Source organism: Falco biarmicus, chromosome 12, assembly GCF_023638135.1.
Source record: "Falco biarmicus isolate bFalBia1 chromosome 12, bFalBia1.pri, whole genome shotgun sequence".
NCBI lineage: Eukaryota > Metazoa > Chordata > Aves > Falconiformes > Falconidae > Falco > Falco biarmicus.
The window spans coordinates 17,638,594-17,658,724 of NC_079299.1; the positions used below are offsets into that span (position 1 = coordinate 17,638,594).

Here is a 20,131-nt window from a genome sequence, read left to right on the forward strand (position 1 = left end):
TCTGCAGAAGCAATTTAAAAAAGAACAATAAATATAATCTCAGATGAAAGAAAACAGTTTTGACTTCTCACGTAAGCTCTCCTAAATCCAAATAGCAAACATTAAGCGATCAGACACACGTTCATCTAGGAAAAATCTTCCATTTAAGACTTTACCAAACCTTCTTGCTAGCTATTTACTACTAAAAAATCTTAACTTGTTTACTTGAACAGCTGCTAGAGGAATAGATGATGGGGCTGACAAATGCTCTTTAACTCTGTTGACTTTCCAGAAGTGGGGCAATCTCTTTTAAAGGTCAGGTAACATCTTAAACTACACCAGGTGCCTGAAAACTTAAGATTTAGCTAAAATCTAAGGATTATTGTTGCTTTACTGAGTGATGAGAACAGTATCTGAAGCCTAATGAGTAACTTCTGCTTGGAAAGGGAATTGATAGAAGGAATTACTTCAACACAATTTTGTTTATTTACAGTGAGTAGGCATATATTCCTCTTTCTCTGAACACCACTGGAATAAACTGCATTTCCTTTGCACAGTAGTGTACACTTGCCTTCACAGCTGCTAATGCTCTTTCCCAAAATGTACTTTTTTATTTTTAATCCTCTTCCCAAGCCTCATCGGACAAAACATGGCTACCAAATACTCTTTGTCTTTATTTTCCAAGATGTTTTGGGAGACTGTGGGCAGATGTGCTAATCCGGATCCAAAAGAGGTTTCTGTGAGCGAACGCCGATTGTTTAGCTCGGGTCATCAATCTGAACCACGTAAATTGACTGTATTGGCACAAATTGCTCTGCTGACAAACATATGCAGATAGCAGTAGCCAGCTTCTGATGCATTCCTGTTTGGTATTGATGACTTTCACCAAAAAACCCTGAATCCAGAAGTGGGTGTCCGCCCAAAGCCTGATATTCATAGGTATAACCTCCTATAAACCTGTTAATGCTTTAGGCTCCTTGTTGCTTCTCTCTCTCCTGTCTAAAAACCTCCTTCTTGCTGAGTTGCTGCTTATTTCTCACCTGTTCTCTTACAGAGGTGACCACATAACCGCACACACAGGTATGAGGGTGGACAAAAAGCTACTTCAGTCAGCACTCCCATGGCAAGAAAACTCATTGATTAACATAACTTTAGCTTTCACATGACCAGCACTTTGGACCTCCTGGGTCGCTGGTATTACCCAGCACAGAACCTGAAATTGCTTACAGTTAGCCAAGGTCAGTGGCAGCAAGTGCTCCCACCAACTTCACCCTAAGGCTGAGATCCCATACAAACTGAAGATACAAATACTGGCAGCTTCCAACATTCTCCATCCCCTGAAATATTGTTCAATGAAACAAAACCTTTTTAGTTTAATCTCTGTCCTTTTCAAGATGTCTTAAACAAATAACCACTAACACAAGCAGTATTTCATTTGCTGTTGTAACTGGTCCGATTTCTGTCACTCTCCTTTGTGCTGATAACCGCCCCCAAAGATCTCGTAAGATAAAAACTAATCTTTAAAAAGCCTATATACAAGTTGCTTTGGAGTCCTATTCTTCTGTCCATATCAATAAGGCTACTTAATTCTTAATTATGCACTGCTATTGTAACTTGCGTTTACATTCACATATGGTATAAATACAGCAAGTGTACGGAGGAACATGAATATGAAGAAACAGCTACCTCCAAAAACTAATTATAGCTGATTTATAAACAAGAAGAGAAGGAAAGCAGCAGTATATTGAATTTTACTTACAAAGCTTCATACTGAGATTTACTCGTAAACAGTATCAATATCAAAAGCACTAAACCTGATTAATGATTTCCTCTTCCATGTGGATGCATGAACTTCTCTGAATGTTTATTTCTTCTGCCATATATTTGAAAACACTTGATTAATTCTTAAACTAAACCACAAAAGCAACAGTTCCTTTGACTGCTCTTTGATCTAATATGGTAACTTTGGCAGCTACATTAATCTAATGATTAAGTTTGCAATTTGGTAGCTCTCCCGTGTTTTAAGGTAGAGTGAGTAGACTTTGCTCTTCATTCTGTAACTAAAGCACAAATCAATTTTTTTTAAGCAAGTGAAATTGTTCTGAGGTTATTGGGCTTTGGTAATTCAGAATTACTTTCCCATTTCTCTCCTTTTATCGTTAACTCAGTTTACTCAATAAAGCTATTCTGAGTAACTTCACTTGTGTTTTGCTTCCTAGTTTCCAAACTTTTAACGCAAATAATTGACAAAAAATGCTTAGTTATTTTTGAAATCTCTGAAATAAACTTTTAACAGAAATACAACTCATGTTAGAGTTTATATATCTCAAAATCTCAATTAAACCTAAAATTCTAACCAAAATTAATTTACCAGAAAATGTACTATGGTTCTTTTCATTTGATTTGCCACAGTGCTTGCTGTACGCTGACCTATTTATTCTCCTTTGAATACTTTCTTTACATACCATAGTGTGTGTGTGTGTGTGTACGTACACACATAGATACATAAAGTAGAACAGTTTTCAACTTACGGCTATCTCTCCCAGACATTTTATTAAATGCTTGCTAAATATTCAACCATAATATACATAGTTATGTCAGTGGTTAAGAGATGAAAGCCCGCATTACTTCACTCAGGAAATGAAGTGCAGGTTTTGGTCCTTTCATTGCAATATCCTTCAGCGCATGGAACATAAATGTTTTTGCAGTGGATTGTTCAACAAGCGGGTGATGCAATGGCTTACACAGCCAAGCCACTGTATGATTTCTAAGGCCATGGGGTTAATACATAGTGATAAACTCTTCAGTTATAATTGTAGCTTTCGTGCCAGTTAAATTGAATACTCTGAACATGACACAGTTAAAACTTCCTCTGTTATTTAATAGAAATTTGCATTTTGATTCCCCTTAAATCCAACATCTAGATTCAACATCTATTAAATTCTGTTATGCCACAGCAAAAAATCAAATCCAAGGGAATTTTAACACTGATAAAATTAAGCCAGACATACTGGGGAGTAAGAAAGGTAGGAAATCTTCAAGAATGCTGTACATAAAGAAGCATCATCTCATAGAAGACAACTGCCCAGTGACCAACTCGCAACTGCAGCTGAAGAGTCAGAAGATGTAATAAGGGCAATTTTTTTAAAAAATACCATTTTTATTTCTTTTTTTTTCCACAACGTAAATCATACTAACGTGATGTAAGCCTTTTAATTTCAGGCTTCAGTTTTCTAGACCTCTTACAATCATTACTGTCTGGAAATCATAGGTGATACAAAGAAAGGGATCAGTAAAACCATTTTTTATGATCTCCAATACTACACAGGGTGAAGGACTTCTCTGAACAATAGCAATCCCCACTTCTTGCTTTAAAAACTCTGGGACAAATTTCTATGATGTCATTAAGACATCATTAGTTTTCCACATGAAAAGCTACCCACATTTAAAAATTCTGTCATCTGAAATATCCCAGTGCTAGCGTTAACAAATGCCAATGATGCAGCTGCCCAGATTGCACTGTAATTATGTCAAACAACGATAATAAGTGTAACAACCAAAAATAAAGGGTAAAATGACTGCATTTCCCCAGACCAAAATTTCTTTGATACCTGTGAATTTCACCTTACCATAGGGAAAAATAATAATTGCTACTTAAGATAACATGTTTAAGGCAGTAACAAAGCCACAGTTACTAATTTTTACATGAAGTAATTCCTATACATTTATTTAAGAATGACAGCAAATCTAGCTACATATTGTAACAAACTGGTAGACAGTTTTGCCTACACAGTTTCACTCCAGGAATAACTTTTGGCTCCTAATGACAGTATAGTGTTATTTCTCATTTAATATATTTACCCTAAAGTGTCTTTACTATCAACGCATTAATTGCTAACAATAACAGAAGATTTTAGGTGTTCCCAGGTTATGTACAATATTGGTCCTCATTATTGACACTTTTGAAAGGACAAGCTACAACTGTGAACTTAAACTTGAGCCACATTACCAGAAAACTTTCCCACGACACTTTCAGCATTCTGTAAAGCAGGCAGTATGCTATTGGTGTGGATCCTCTCCCCCTCTCCAAATACAATCAGGATTTTGTGTTTTCAAAGTGTCATGGTTACATCAAAAATACATTAAGCACCAGATAAAAATAGCTAAAACTTTTAAATGGTTTCCTGTAATTGTATTTTTTCCCTTTTGAACTTGTATCTTCAAGAGGATAGACATTTATGCCTGAGGCAAAGAGTTACTCACTGTGAACGAGGAAGCAAAAATCTTTCCACATCAGCAACAGAGTAAGCTTTGTGAAGCCTTCTGCATCATACTCCACCACACCACTACCAACAACAACAAAAGAACAGAAAAAATGAATACAATTTTTACTTACCATTCATTTAAACATTGAATGATAAATATGTAAATTCTGCATTACAGGGATTGGGTTTTTTTGTTTGTTCAGAAGCTTCCAGTATGTTTTATTTATTAACAGTTACAATTTTCCAGCTAAATGAAAATTAGATTAGACTTTTATTCTTAATAATCTTATTTATGCTGTGGTATTGGAGCCTCTTACCCAAAGAAAGGCCATATTCAGTTTATATAAACAGGCTTTAGAATGAAAGGAAACCTGCTAATGCATCTGCAGTACTATATTGACAAAAACTGTACAAACAAATTCTCTGTATGCTACTCCAATTAAGATAATTTATTAACTCTGTAGTAAGTGATAGGGTAAAATTGAAAACGTGCAGGCTAAGAAGAATTTAGATTTGAACATTCAAAAAAGTATTTATATAAAAGCAAAACATGAGGGCATACAATAGATTATACATAGAAGACTTCTTCAATAGACAAATTAAAAGTTTAATCCATCAGGAGCTGATATTCCCTAAAAGTCTCAAGCCGTATCAGGACTCACGAAGCACTCTGTATGTGAAATAAAATCATAGGTACACCTGGGCCATTTCTATACTACAATTTTCTCAGAAAAAAAAGAAGTATCTTGGTTTCATAAGGACTGAGCTTGATCGACTATCTACTCACATGTCCAGTTCAAGTCATTATTATCTATCTACAGTTACATAGATAAAATTTGGGTGCATGCTAGAAGCCACCTGTCTTCCTACCTTCGCTTGACAGACCTGAGATTTAAGGGCTCTCAAATATCCATGTCATTTGGCATCACCACTAGGAAGCAGAACCGCCCTCCCCACAATGAAAAGCACTGCTAGCCAGGCAGTCGCTGTCACGTTGGCTCCTGGACTCTCATTCAAGTCAGGGTTTAGGTGGGAAACCAAAGTGCCTACCCTTCACAGTGCCAAGTACCTCTGATTAGTTGATTTGTGAAGTTGATGTGTCATCATGCCAGCCACAGGTCTTTGAACTGCAGGAATTCAACACAACCACAACCCTACAGCCCCTTCTCCCGGGAGACAACACACTGCTCGTGTATATATTTCACATATATGAGGTGAAATAACACTGAACTTCATTCCAGTACTGCTACAGGGAGACAATCATTCTGTGAAAAACGACCAGATTTCATCTTATCCAGTGGACAGTATTCACACAAGCAAAGACCATGTGCTGAAAACAAGGCTTCTCCTCATGCTACAGAAAATAATGCATCAAAAGAAAACTTACGTTCCGAAGTGACTCAGGAAAGCTGCAATGTATTCTCTTCTCTTATGGTATCCCTGAATAACATACTGCACCTTAAAAAAGAAAGAAAGAAAAAAATTCAGACCTATGAAAGATTTAAAAAGGCAATGCTCCCAATTTGTCATGTATTCCTTGTCAAGATTTGTGTTTGACACGGCAGTAGATCTGAATCCTACATTCAGCTTGCATGATTTCCCTAAAGAATCCTAAAAGGCCTTTAAAACAAACACTGGATCTTGCACACAGAAGATCTTGTAAAGAAATCTCTCCACTCACTTCTGAGTGAAACTTGGTCTTTCACAATATACCCAAGTGCTGTTTAACTGCACAAGACAAAGAGCGAAGCAGAGAAATGCGGCCTTGCCTTGAAGCCTGAGCAGGAAGCTGCGACAGGCAAATCATAATTACCTGAACTGACAGTTGGTTAAGTGTCAAAATAACATTCTGGTTAGAAAAGAAAAGAAAAAAAATAATTTCACAACTGATCTTGGGTGTTTTCTGAAGACTGCACCTCCAACAGAATCTTCCTAACATGAAGCTCTCTCAAGGGTTTGATGCTGACTCAGGGAGCCACCTACTCAGCTGTGAGCATCAGTTTTTGAGGCATTCTGGATTTTGAAAGCCTTCCATCCTGGCACAGACAAAATCCAACAATGCTAAACTTGGAAGTCTTGAGGCAAAATTCTCCTTCCACCACGTATGTTTTCTTATTGGTTTGAATGGGATTACTTAGCAGAATAGTGTGAACAAGGTTTGACCCATGACAGAAACAATGCATGTGCTGTCAGGCTGCAAAAACATCTCATTTACAACTGGTTACTTCAAGTACAGTATGGTTCCATATGTGATTCCCTATGTAAACCCCTTTGCCTTCCAGACTGAAAACTAACACTGAAAAACTCTTTTCCTGCACTGAACACAAAAAGAACACGAAGAGTATTTTTCTTGGCTGTGGTAACACTAGAAAACCTTGGCTGGCAAATGCTTTTCTAAATTTTTTGAAAACATGATACAATCATTGCTGAGAGCTATCTTGTTACCCCCTTAATGTGAAATTCTACTTATAAATTGACATCTATTTAATTTATTAAAAACTATGATTATTTGGAAGGCATTGTGTAGGATCTGAGATTTTATTTTGGGAAAAGGAAAACATGGTAAGTTTGCTTAAGTGTCTTTGTTTAAGAAAGGATAAAAACAGTCCTGTGTACTTACAGATTTTAAAAACAGAGAGTATTTTTAACAGAGAACCACAACAAAAACAATTCTAAAGATAGATTCCAATATAATTATGGAAACACAAATTGAAGAAGTTTTTCTAAAAGATAAAATTATTTTCCTCATTTGGACAATTGAAGGTAAAAATAATAAACAAAAACAAATAGGAGGTCTGTAACAGGCAAATTCCTAGATGCTGGCCCCTAAGCTTTCTTTTGAAAACTACACTTAAACAATGGAGATATTTCAAAATACTATACTCACTCTTTTTTGTTTAAAGAGTAAGCTAACCAGAACACAACCTTTTCAGCAACCTTAAGTAGCTATTACTGTATAAACGTCCAAGTAGACTGCTGATTCAGTTCATTTGGATGAAATGTCTGAGAAGAAAATCACTGGAAGTACTCAAAACCTATAGTGATGACTACGGTGTGAGAACTTCCAAGCGGAAAAATAATATGCAAGCTACACATTTGTATTTACTAGCGAAGTAGTATGCTACAATGTACTGGTGTACGACACAGTAACATTTTATCTTAAATTGTAACATGTCACAACAAGAAAAATCCCCTCCAGGGCCTGATTCCAAACACTCCAGTTTACCTGGAAGAGTAATTGTATGCAACAGCCTGCTTAGGTGTTCAACTCTTATGAAGAAAGAGTTCCTTGTGTAGGTCACCTTAAGCATGCACTGCTTGGGCTACCTGGCAGAAGAAAAACCACAATACAGTACAGCACATAAGGGAAAAAAAAAAATCGAGTTCTCCTTATTAACTTACCTTGTTTGTTAGCAGCTGGCATACTTGGGGTACATAGTCAATAAGACAACCTCCACCAGGAAAGGCTGGGATGTGAAGGGCAGATGATCCTCCAAGCGCACTAGAAACAGAAGTTAATTTAACAGTACATTACACATACAGTCCCTGGGATTTGAAAGTTGATTTCTACACTGTCCTCTTTCCCTGTGCTTGAAGTCAGAGGGCCATGACAAGGAAGCATGTATTTTATGTTGTGGTGATATAAAAAGTATTGAGTTGTACCATCTATAAAAACAAGTTATACCATGACCGACTGTAATCAAACCATTTTAATCAAGAGTACCACTAATGCAAAGCATTCTCTCAGGAAATAGTTTTTTTGGTTGTAACAGCTCTGTTTCTTCGCCCTCATCAATAAGATGTGGAGCACTGCAGTTAAGATACCTTGTTATTGAGGGAGGAGTAGACTTCGAGTCTTTAGTTATTCGAAAAGCCACCTTCAGTTGAACCAGCTAAAAGTAATCAAAATAATTTGGACTGAGGAGTAATAGATGGCCAGATGCAAATGTCAGTCATGCCATCTACTCCAGTTCTGGACCTCCCACACAACACAGATGTTAACCTACTAGATCAAGGGGGCAGTGGGCCAGAAAGATTATTAGGTATACCACGTAAGGGGGGATGCTGAAAGAAATGGGCTTGTTCAGTCTTAAGAGAACGCTGTGGAAGGGGCAGCTGAAGAGGGGAGCTGAAGGCGCATTGATGCCTTCAATTATCTACTTGAACAATACAGAGAAGATGGAGACAGGCTACACTCTGAAGTGCACAGCGACAGGACGAAAGGCAATGCAGATGTGTTGCAACAAAGTAAGTTCTGGTTACATATTAGAAACAATGTTTTCACCATTAGAGTAATCAAATACTGGAAGACAGGCCCAGAGAGGCTGGGGAACCTCCATCCTCGGAGGTGCTCAAAGCTCAGCTGAACAACTGCCATGAGCACACTGACCTAAGCTGGCCTTGCTCTGACGAGGGGCTTGGCCAGATAACCTCCAGAGGCTCTCTCCAGTCTGCATTGTTTCATGATTATGTTCCCTGATTCTATGATTTTTGTTCATCTCCAGAAGGAAATAATGCAAATGAAGATTTAATATCATGCACAGACTGGAAATCTGAATGGCAAGAATCCACAGAAATAAGATAACTTGAGAGATGTATTTAGGCACCTTAACCAATTGCCTTTCTCATAGGGTGGAAGACTGAAGCACGCCTGCTATTGCTGACGATAACAACTTCTTTGGTGTGGAAAGACTTAGCACTTTGTACTTAAATCAGGTTGTGTAAGGCAACAACCAGTTGCAGTCCATGCTACTTTCTTTTAGCAGTACTGACCTAAATCTTTCTTAGAGTCTTTTACCACTCAAAAGGGATATGAATTTGCATTAGACACTGCAGCTTACATCATTCACTAAGCATCTAGAAGCTTGTTGCGTACAATTAAGAAGCTTCAAAAGCGAAGTTGCTTTGTGGCCTTCTGTTTACATGCTGTTTCCATGAAAGATTAAACTGGCTGGAAAGCAAGTTCTTCTCTGCAAAATAAGGCTCTTCTCCAACGGGACCTGCCCTTGTATTTTCCCTTAGTACTTGATAAGATATCACTTTGGTAGGTACAAAGGTCTACAGTCATACATCCCTTTGAAGGAACAGAGCCTACATAAATCAAAAAACCCCAAACTCATAATGAGGTATATGGAAATCTGCTACTCAGGCAAAACAGTCTGGGTTCAGCAGACTGTTCACCACATGGAACAGTTCTGCAGGTCTGGATTTTGCATATGCAACGATGGAAAAAAAAAGTGCCTTGACTACACCACAGCTACATAAAAAAAAAACAAACAAACTTTTCCAGCAGAAGTAAGACTTGAACAGGATTTTCTTTTTTTAATTTTCATTTCATTCAAACAGAATTCCGTTTCCTTGCTGCTACACCCTTACTGAAAAAATTACATAGGAATATAATTTTGCTACTTGTGGATGTTAAAAACATTGACGCGTGACTATTAGGTTATTATTATTAGGTTGGAATATTTCTGAAACAGTAGTTTACTCTTAAGAAATTGGAAGTATACTGGGTCCATCAGTCATTAATGTTGGAGAATGAAAGACTTGTCCCCCCTAGAATGTTACAAGCGAGTTGTGAACCTTGCTTTAAAGACATGGGCTTTCAGTTTATTCAACTCCTTAAATGCTTATGTAAATATATCCATAAAAGCCTCCAATCTCATACACAGAGCAAATGGTACTGTCCATTCTGCACCCTGCCTTGCCTCATTTGCAACCAAATCCAGGCTTCCCCTCAGCATGGAAACACCACTGGAGACGCTCAGATGACTCCAACAGGAATTACAGGCTCCTCTCTTGGGTACCATTGCAGACACAAAATCAGGAGTAATCTCTCAACAGATTTCACATGCAAAAAAGACTCCACTCCTAGTACCACCAGCTTTCAATACATCTTCCAGACTGAATTATTATGATTTGTGAATAAAGGCTTTCCATTTTACCTGAATCCTTTTGAATTAGTTCTGAAAGTAGTCAATCTATTAAAACTTGTTGACATAAATGGGAATTCAACCCTTCTCAAATGAAAAACAGACAGCTACAAGGTGTGGTTTCTGAGAAAGAGGTCCCTCCACAGAAAGAAGGCTGGAATGTCTAGTGTAATTATCCTCTGAAAACAGAATAAAGCTGTATAGTATGTAATTTATGTTCTGTAGAAATAATTATGGGTAGGGAAAATTAAGAGTGGACAGGCATCTTTGTTGCCTCTATGGGGTCAGAGAATCTGCTTATTAAGCACTTTTATAAAACTGCATTTGCACAGGACCTTGCCTCTGACCATCTCAAAACCTTCTATAAACATTCAGCAATTAAGGTTAATCTGCCTTATGAAACTGGTATTTATCTATTATTTTTAAACACGTAAGAAAGTTATTGCTCAGAGTTTGATCTGACTATGCTGTACTATGTCTCAGTCATGCCAAAGGAACATACCTGTAGCACCTCACAATCACGGGACAGGGCAAGAGGCTATAATAATTCCTTTGACCCCTATAATAAACCTGCAGCTGAAGAAGAAGGAAGTGACTTACTGAAGGTCAAATAAGAAGGATCTTTAAAAGATGCAATGAAATACGTAAAATGGAGAAAATTAGGAGAGGGAATTTCAGCATGCAGCTCAGTATCTGATGCTGCTTTCTGAGGTCCCTCAAAGCCCAATAAAAAAAACCAAAAAACCCAACCAAAACCAAGTGTAAGACAAAAAATGCTGCAAGAAGCCTTATATAGTCAAGGACATTCTATTTGCCAAGAGATTTCACCAGCACAAGCTAAATATTCCTGCACATCAGACCTGCTTTCCAGATAGCTGCGCCTCTTGGAGCACAGAACTTACATACCTCTGCTTGTGATTAAGCTTTCCTTCTTGGTGTCACTGTTATCCACCCCTCACAAATAAAACACATTTTAATACCCAGGAATAAAACCAACTATTGCACCACACTATCAGGTTTGGTGATTTACGTTTTATATAGGCACCAAAAAAACCAAAAAATTGTGAAGAGATATGAGGAGGAAGTTGTTTTGACTTTAAACAAACTAATTAATATCGTCCTCTACAGCTGCCAGAGTAAGTCTGGTTTCAGTACAACCAATTGAATTGTCTTTAATTTACACACAATTTTTTCCTAGTAACCTGCTACTTTCTAAAGGCTAAGATGTTAACAGATTTTGATAGTGGCTTCCTACAATTATCATAATTCATGAAGCAAGTCTTAGTGGATGCTATTTCATTAGGACTAGTACCAGATCATGATAAATACCTATGATCCACGGTGCTATGAACACACTGGAACACAGATTATTCTAAATCTGCTTCAGCTCTGCAAACCAACTTCATACACCTCATTTTAAGATGGACCAGTGACTCCTTTGAAGCAAGTTCCTGCCTTTCTGGGTTTCCAGAGTATCAGATGGTTCTGATCCACTGTCTGTGAATTAAACTGGGTTTTGTGAAGAACTCACTACTAAATTCAACATGAGCAGCAGTCAGCCTGCATTAATAGCAGTTTTGTTCTGCAACATGCTGAAATACATGTGCAAAGAGCTTAGCTGGAGTATGTTTACATTTCTGCTGTTGACGGGTGCATTCCAAGTGACTTGCTCTGTCTGTCCCTCAATGGATCTATTTATTCAGGCCAGCATTGAAAATGCAAAATTCTTTCCCATTTCTTGATAGCTTATAATTACATTAAAATGTCTTTCTTAAGAAATGATCCTTAAAAAAAGGCATATCATTAATTTGCAGGTCTACAGAAGTGACTGTTTTTGTTCTTGAGTATTTATGTGTAAAGAACCAGTTATTTCCCCTTGCTTAAAAAGATCACTTTACTATAGAAGAAGGATGCTTCCAAGTCCCAAGCTTAGAAGACAGGGTGGTTTGGCAAGGCAGAGTCAGAGGGACGAAGGAAGATGCTTCTACTCCCACTCCCACCCTACCCCCTTCCTTACAACTCTCCCCATGCTCTCTTGGGCTTGCCTAGTTCCCCTGAACTCCTTTCATTCACACACCTCTTCCTTGCAATCCATTTCATTTCCCCCTTTCTCCGAGCAGAAAAATGCAGGTTTCTCTGAGTGCTGGTAAACTTTTGAGCTGAGTCTGAAAAATGAGGATTATTTCAAACTACCACCTACATTTTGCAGAGTTCTGCAAGAATAAAAATAACACAGTTTATAAAGTTATGTGCTAACACAGATTATGGTACTACAGTTAAGCACCCATACAGACGTAGTAACTGTCTATATGTTTTGTGCTCTCACGGTCTCTCTCACTCTCTCTCCTACCCCCACCTCCCTTTTACCTGTTATACCATTTCCCATCTCCCAAGATTGCATAAACTTCTCTCTGAACGAAGTATCACAAAGAAAAGATGATCTGTGGAAAAGTTTGATGCTCTTAAAAGGAGGTACCTTGCATAATGGCAGTTATTTTTGCTTCAAGGGAGGAAAGAGTAAAAAATGTGTACTTGGGAAAGAGGTTCAGCACTGTAAGAAGAATCATACTTATTGCTGAATACAGTGTGAATGTAGCATTAAAGAGCTCTATACAAAAAGAAAATGGTACATAATACCGATTGCACTCCACAATATTTCTAATCCAATGTACTCTGTCTGCAAAACCCACATAAAACAGGGAAATGGCAATTTCAATGATTGTGAACGATACGGTTGAAGATTTGTCTAGCTTTGAAAATGTAAATAAACAAAAAACTTGCCTCTGCATGGACAGACATTTTACACTGGTTTAAAATAACTAAGAGCTTTTCTCTCAGCGTGGCCAATGTTAAAACATGTTCAAATCTATGTACTAGTGACAGAAAGTAGACTTTAGACTTTACAGACTATAGCTCTTGCTTTTACTAGGATACACCCTTCTTAACTCTTAAGTTTTCACCTGCCTTATTTTGAAACTGAAGCATGTTGTAGACCTACACAAGTATTTAAAGGGTTTATTACTCATGATGGCTATAAGCAAGAGTAGCCTAAAGCATGTGGAAAGAAATTCCCTTCTTTTTACTCTTTTTTTCCTGTTTTGAGACTCACGTTATGGGCTTTGATCTCCTTCCCCATTCTCTTTCTCCTTTGTTGCTGAAGTAAATAGTTGACTTTTTTTTTTTTTTCTTTTGCAGTTTCATCGCTTTAGTACATTACACCATTTGGCACAGGAGACACAAGGAACCACATCAAATAAAAGCACGTGACCACAAAAGCTGCCTTACTAACCGTGATCCCAGATTTGCTGTCAGTTCACCATTTTTCAGACTTGCTCGACCATAACCAAATCCTCCCTGTCACATGAACAGCATGGCGCTTGGCAGAAGCCCTGGGACAGTGCTTCGATCAGCAATACAGTATAATAATTCATTCTTGTTACTGAAAAATTGGTCAGTCTAGGTTTGTGACAGTGTTTTCTCCCCTTTCCAGTAATACTCCATTTAAAGCAAATATAATTAACATATTGCTTGTCCACTCCTATCTACTACATGATGAAGCGTGTCCAAAACAAAGTTTCCATTCAATTTATAAAAAAACAATTTTAACTTATTTCTACTTCAACACTGGTAAAATGGAAATGTATGTTTTCAGCTAGCAGATACAATCTGAGATATCTACACTGCTGAGCATACAGAAAAAACCCAAACATTCACAAATAGACCTAGAAGGAAAACTATGCCAAATTTACTTACTTGGAGAAAGAATCCCGGTCAAACTCAGACTAAACATCAGGCCATTAGAACTGAAAGGATAATACCATCTTTTTTTCCTTGACCTACTAGAGGTTCAGGGTAAACACCTCTGAGCTGTTCCTGCCTAGTGACTGGAAAAAAATATGAAATAATCACTGTAAAAAGAAAATACTAAAACCAGAATGTATTTTAGTTTCACAGACTGTGCAGAAAACTGCGTCAGACTTGTCGAGCTCTATGTGCAGCTTTTCTGCTGACTTCATATGTTCTAGCAAGTTATTGCAACCAGTCTGTTTCTCTGCTTGCCCACCTATAATGTCCAGATGCTTATACTGAAATACATTGAAGTTTAATAACATTCATAGAATAGTATACAAGCTGCGGGATGAAGTCATCCCTAAGCGCTAATGAATACGGTTTTGCTTGGGTTATTCAAACTTCTGTATTCTGCTGCAGGTAAAATTGTAAAAAAAAAAAAAAAAAAAATATTGTATAGTGTATTTCCCACTTCAAACAAAGTGGCTATACCAAGGAAAGATTTAATTGTACAGATTCTGGGTTCTAGCAGACTTTAACCTAGCAGGCTTACACACAAACCATAGCTTGGGTGATCCAATATTGAAAGATTTAAAGGGGATATGAGCTCTGTCCCCAGGATTCTACTCCTCCTTAAGGAAAAATAGCCCAAGAAGCATGAGATGAATAGATAGCTAACCCTATAATTAAATTAGAATATGCTTTCTTTCTTCCCTTCCCTGGCCAGTCACAGAGCTGGAAGGAGAAAGAACTTCTGCAGTATAAGGCTTTTCTTACTACTACTTGATAGTACAGAAGTCTGAAACCCCTCGTATGTCCTCTGTTGGACAAAACAGGGCTGAAGGGGCTTTTCCTTGCTTAACGGGTCTTCACATACAGAAAGGTTCTGCATAAAGGGGACTAAGAGGTTTCAACTGACATGTTAAAAGAGTAAAACACTGGGCTGCCAGCAGTGGAAAAGGGAGCTCTCCACCATCCTCAGACCTAATGTTCTCCACACAAGGATAACATTCAGCTGATCGGACACTTCGTGTTACACGGTGGCAGCACACAGTATACGAGCACTCTGCCCGCAACCGTCACCACACTGCTTTCTTCTCTGGGTAAGAGGGCCCACTTTGATAAATTGATTCATACCTTACAACAGCCAGCCTAGGCAGGCAGGCAACTCAGCAGAGTTGATTGCCCTCCGGGACCTCCATCATACCTCAAGGTAAAAACTTCACAAAAAGTCCAAGCAAGTGCAAGAGAAATTATCAGCAAGGCTTCAATGTGTGCAACAGTTTAAAATACAGGTTAACTTAAGCTGTGTCAACAATATCACTCTATAAAACACTCCACAGAACAGAAATTCTGGTCACTTACTCATTCTGAAAATATAGAACCAAAGTGAGAAGTATAAAAGCAATCTATTTCGAAGTGATTCAAAGTATTAAAAACCCTTTATGCTTAAAATATACAATTATTTTTCATAATACAGTATGAACAGGTTCAAAAGGAGAGTATGAAAAGTTCCAGACTATAAAAAGAACATGATTCTCTCTTATAAGGCTCAAAAATTCTGACAAATGTTGCTTTTGTGTTGCAAGTTACCACATATATGACCCCCTCAGTTCTGCCACAAAAAAACTCCAATAACAAGGTGTATCGCAACTGTAATATGTTCAGTCATTTGGGGTGAATAATAATGAAAATCCTTAACAAATGGCCTAAGAACTGAATGTAGAGACACTTTTTACAATCTAAAAAAAGTAGTTTAGTAGACACCCCCCCCCCCCAATGTATTAGTTAGTAATATTAACGCTCCATCAGCATAGTATTATTTAAGGAAAACAGTTATGAGACCTGAACAAGTTGCTAGATGCCTCACTGTTAAAATTGGCGGGCATGGTTCTGCAGTCCAGTATTTCACACTACACAGCACAGTGAAGAACTGAAAAGCAGGGACTGAACAACAGGGGAGGGAGAGCAAGGAGACTTAAGACTTAAACACTTACAACAGAGAAACAGGTATTTCCAAAGCATTTTGCTTATTTCTTAAAGGAAACTTGGCAGAAAATTAAGAGAAATCTATGTGAGAAGTGAAGAAAAGTTGAAGAAGAGGTTCATAGAGAATTAACTGCAATGAGTAAACACCAGTCAAAAAAACTCCAAATGACCAGAAAAAGTTGTAGGAAAGAAACCCAGACAAATGGAGCTGCAGAAAACATCACTGATCGAAAAAGCTACAGATGGTAAGCAACATAGGCAGATAAGAAAGAGAATATAACGCAGTCCAGTTTTGGTTTTACTTCCAAAGAAGTTTAAAAAGTAGTAAGTGAAGATTAAAGAAATCATTTAAGATGCCAGGAGAAAGATTATGTAGCCTAACATACTGTGATTGTCTTCTGTATGGATTTCAGGAAGAAAAGCAAGTGTGAAAGAGGCTGGAGACTTGTCGCAACTAAGGCAGAACAAGATTTTGGCTGAAGAAAGTGAACTGTAACCTAACTGCAATGCTTTTTCATTGTGCACTGATTTGAGATGCCAATGCAAAACTGGGAACTTGTTTAAAATGATGCACTATCCCCATTTCTCCATTACGTGGACTGCGAGGAGAAAAAGTTCGAGTCTGTTACCTGAAAATTCACTTTTCAACTTCCTGTTCTTCAGAAATGTACTTTTAAAGTAATTATCTGTTTTGCAGGTATATTTATAACCACCTTAACTGTGAATATATCAAAGGTGTTCCAAGTAGCATATTCTTCTAAGTAAAATAATACTGGGCATTGGTTTTTCTGCTTCAAGGGAAATATGTATTTACTTAAAGACCTGTCCCAAAGGAACAATGGCTTACACATTGCATGAAGATAGGAGCTGGGAATTCTATATTTTTGCATGAACAAGAAAAAGATGACTACAGCGCTGGTATGCTGTGAGCAGTATTCTCTGAAACAGCAGAACTCAATAAATTAATGAAAGAATTGAGGATTTATTTATTGTGAGGATCACTGGAAATTCCTCTGCACTGAAGCCTGGGTGGTATGTTACACGGTGCTTGACATCTCTTGAGATACTGATCTGCTCTTTTAAAATCCACTCTGCTTTAGTGATGGAGATCTCCCAAACAATCCCACTGAATCCCACAAATCCATGTGAATCTTCTCTTATTACCAATCCATAAAGTGGGTAACATACATGAATAACAGTTCTAAGATGGTATCAGTTATATTTACAAACACATACCCTATATACCTTAAACTTCTTATCAATCTTCTGTTCAATAACATCCAGCTTACTGTATTTTGACTGTTCACATGGCAGGTAATTTTCTAGTACTTGTACCAAGCCCAGCTAACCAGCAGTGTCTTTACAATGAAGCAGAAAAATGAGTCTTCAAAACATTGTACAACCCTACTGCCTTCCTTGCCTACTGTTTTCACCTTTTTCTGAAGCACAGTAATTTCCTATAACTTGCAGCCTTTTACTTTGTATGATTGCACTTGGTTACACTGTTCCTTATTTATGTTCCCTAACCTACTAGTCAAATTACAGTAATTATCTCTTACTGTTAATCTTTTCCTGATATTGCTTAATGCCTAACACTTCTAGTGACACAGTAATTTTGTAAGCATGCTATATTTTGCCTCTGTGCTGCAATAGTTCTGTGTTGTAGACTTCTCCCACATAACCAATTTTTTTCCATTCTCCTTAGGCCAGGCAGTAATCCTGATTTGCGGAACTCTTCTATCGGAGAAACATTTTCTGTAAGAAACATCCTGTCCCCTGCATCATCAGCATCACATTTGATTAGCTTATATGAAGAACAAGAAATGCAAAGTACCAAAAGGGTAAGAAATCTTGCAGAAAAAATTCACAAATTAAACGAGAGCAACATGCTGGAAAACTTCTGGATATGAAGTTGAGCATTTGGGTCATTGCTAAGAATGCCCAAGGGAGGCAGAAAGTTAGGGGAGAAAAATGTTCTTCCTTCATACATCTGGCTTCTGACACTGATTTCCATACGTATGCAGCATGATTAAGGGGCATTCTTGCTCAGATCTTGAAATTGGCCTTATCTTATGTTCACAAACGATGTGGAATGCTACAAGTCTGGTCTGGTGCTCCCGCTAAAATGCTCCAAGAGGCCTAGTGAGCTCAAGTTTTATGTAAGCCAAGTACGTTCAACATGTGGACGCAAGGCAAGAGAACATAAGTTTTTCATGTAAACACAGCCACTGTGGTTTGACAAGCTAATAAGAACCATGTTAAACCCTTACTCATTTAACAAGATGATACGAATCTGCGCGGATGGTTTTTATAGCCTTTTTCAGAATCTTTACCACAGGCATTTGGGTAAGTGTGTTTTGCTCCTATGAACATAAATAATTAAACATTCATCCTAACGTATTCTTTTCAAAACAGAGGGAAGCAGAGCTATGCGTTGCACCGCACAAAGGCAGCCTTTGGTAGGTGGGAAGACTGTGAATAATTCTCAGAAAGAAAACACTGGCACTTTGAAACCCTGGTTTACATCAGAGGCAACAAAGGTTCCTTCTGTAACAAGGCAGACACAGGTCTACTTTTAAAATGAAATCAGAAAGGCAGAAAATAAACCCACAGGTCTTCATTGCGTTAAAATCAAAGCAGGGACCCCATACACACACCAGAAACTGGAAATTTCATGATTTGCAACTCAGAGCAGCGCTTAGTTGGTCAAAATGTGAGTACAGGTATTCCCAGGATTCTATTTTCAACGACGCCTGGATTTTGTTCAAAGTAATTTCATTACAGCATGTGTGCTGCAAGATAAAGACTGGAGTGAAAATCCTTTTCACAAAGGTTCCCCTTTTCCCAGAACAGATGATGAATGAGTATAGTGCACATATGGACAGTCACACGAGTCAAATGTACACCTTGCATCCTGTAGACCTCCTTTAATGCAGGGCCTCTTGCCCTTAGAAACTGCAAATACTTACATGGCCAACGAAAGACAAAATTTCCAACTTTATGTTAGAATACCTTATCACCTTTTAAGGGTTTGATTAATATTACTTAATGTTTAAGGGCTTGAGTGCATTTGCAAGTTGAGTGCTTAGATAATGGAGTGGCCTAAATGGTGCCTGTATGTCGATGTATTTACAAATAAATATCAGATGTTTTGATAAACTAGCCTTTTTAGTTGAAGAATGACATTTTCAGAAAGCTTGTCAGCTTTTAAATTACTTATGTTCTGCCTTTTAATAAGACTAAAGTTATGAAGATATTAGGTTCTATATCTAGAATAGCTCCCTAAACTTAAGCCTTTTCCTTTTGGAAATTATATTAAGGCTCTTGACTCCTATGGTTATATGTTAAAGAAAAGCTACACTGTCTCAAGCACTAATCAGAGAAATTTTCAACAAGAGTAATGAGAGTAAGGAAGGAATGGATTAAAATACAAAACAGCACGAACCTTGCTTTCCTGCTCCCTCACTCTTATTTTAAAATATTTAAAATATTTAAAATATTTTAAAGCAATTTCTCTGGGTTTTTTTCCCAACCAGTTCTTCCCTCTTTCCCTTCAACAATTTTTGTATTTAGTACTAAATGCATCAGCTATGCCAGTGTAAAACCAATACTGCTATGAATACATTCTAAAAGCATAACTAAAAGAGGTAAAATAAGTAATTGAATGATGCACATTCTATGAACTAGAATTAAAATTCACAAGAGAATTACTTCAAAGAAACCTTTATGTCAATGGTGGCTTATTTCCAAGTCAAAGATCTACCACTGGTCAATAGAGACTTATTTACCAAGATAAACTGTGTAACATATCCCATTATATTCACTTTTTGTTTGCTCCAACTTTCTAACACCTAACTGTTAATATAATATTATTATTAGTTATATTGAGACTTCTAGATTATTGGCTGATAAATCACTCAATCTGATGAAGACTATGATGTCTTGCCAGCACTTGTTTTCTTTTATAAATTTCTTTCATAAAGGAATACTGTTTTCTCTTTTTTCTTTAACTTCTGTATTGTATGCAATGATCTCCTAAAAATATCAGCTTTTAATTGACTTGACATTTAAATGAACTCTTAACAGAGCTCTTCCTTCAATCAAAGCACTTCAAAAATTTGGCAATTTTTCACCTATTATAAAATATATGGGACAAATTTTTTATTTATTAAATCA

At 37.4% G+C, this 20,131-nt stretch overlaps 1 protein-coding gene across 3 annotated transcripts in view; it reads right to left on the minus strand.

Moving 5' to 3' along the window:
• Positions 1–20,131, minus strand: part of BABAM2 (BRISC and BRCA1 A complex member 2) — a 170,254-nt gene that overhangs the window by 34,229 nt on the left and 115,894 nt on the right. For all 3 annotated transcript variants that reach the window (XM_056357722.1, XM_056357721.1, XM_056357720.1), the window contains 3 exons: positions 7,647–7,746; positions 5,632–5,702; positions 4,243–4,325 (listed from right to left, as the gene is read on the minus strand). In XM_056357722.1, coding sequence (XP_056213697.1) covers positions 4,243–4,325; positions 5,632–5,702; positions 7,647–7,746 — 254 coding nt within the window. The remainder of the gene's footprint in view (positions 1–4,242; positions 4,326–5,631; positions 5,703–7,646; positions 7,747–20,131) is intronic.